Genomic DNA, 909 nt, shown 5'->3' on the forward strand with positions numbered 1-909 from the left:
TTCTCCCTAAGACTGTACTCACACCGTAATGGTAGGAGCTTAGCTGACAAGGCCTCCCCCGGGGAAGACTGTCCACGGTTGCGGCGAGACAAGGTCTTCTCCCAAGACTGTACTCACACCGTAATGGTAGGAGCTTAGCTGACAGGACTTGAAAGTTCGTACCGTTCCACAACGGGTCCCGACCCCGCTCTCGTAAAAGTGGCTAATGATTGGAATCACCCTTCGGGTGGAACAGTAACCCTTGCTCTAACACGAGACCGAAACGTTGAACTTCCGTATTTGGTACATGACTTTGTTCTTCTTGGATCAATCGTAAGCTGGGTAACGGAGAATCTACTTGATTTATTGTTACAGGACACACACCATGCGATCTTCCACTTCTTTTCTCTAGACGACTTAACGCGTCCACATGCATCATTTCGGCACCACTCTTGTGCCGTATGGTTAAATCGCATTCTTGAAGTGTGGTAGCCCATCTCGCAATTTTCCCTTTCTTCGCGGCAAACATCCACTCAGGCTTTTGTGGTCAGTGTGAACAATTGACTTCCGTCCTCGAATGTAAACGTCGAATTTTCTTAACGCCGCTACTATTGCATAAGCTTCCTTTTCCCGGGTTGGCCACCTTATTTCTACCTGGGATAGAGTCTTCGACATAAACTCCATTGGGATTAACCTCCCATCACTGTTGCATGAAAGGATTCCCGCAACCGCGTAATCACTTGCATCGGTTTCTACTATGAGTTCTTCACCGTAGGCATAGTTTGACAGAACTGCCGGTCAAACGCATTGGTTTGTTCCTCAGTCCAAATAAAGTTTTGATCCCTTCTCAACAATTTAGACAAAGGTAGAGCGATTTTAGCATAATTCGGAATAAATGCCCTGTAATAGCCCATAATTCCAAGAACTCTT

General features: G+C 46.3%; 1 protein-coding gene across 1 annotated transcript; it reads right to left on the reverse strand.

Moving 5' to 3' along the window:
- Positions 1–202: 202 nt before the first annotated feature.
- On the reverse strand, positions 203–508 carry GNI_229060 (carbohydrate esterase family 8 protein; the record flags this gene model as incomplete). Its single annotated transcript, XM_011135657.1, has 1 exon — positions 203–508. One exon carries the CDS (start codon positions 506–508, stop codon positions 203–205), a length of 306 nt encoding a protein of 101 aa, XP_011133959.1.
- Between the last annotated feature and the right edge of the window lie 401 nt (positions 509–909).

This window comes from Gregarina niphandrodes, assembly GCF_000223845.1.
Source record: "Gregarina niphandrodes unplaced genomic scaffold scaffold00239, whole genome shotgun sequence".
Taxonomy (NCBI): Eukaryota; Apicomplexa; class Conoidasida; order Eugregarinorida; family Gregarinidae; genus Gregarina; species Gregarina niphandrodes.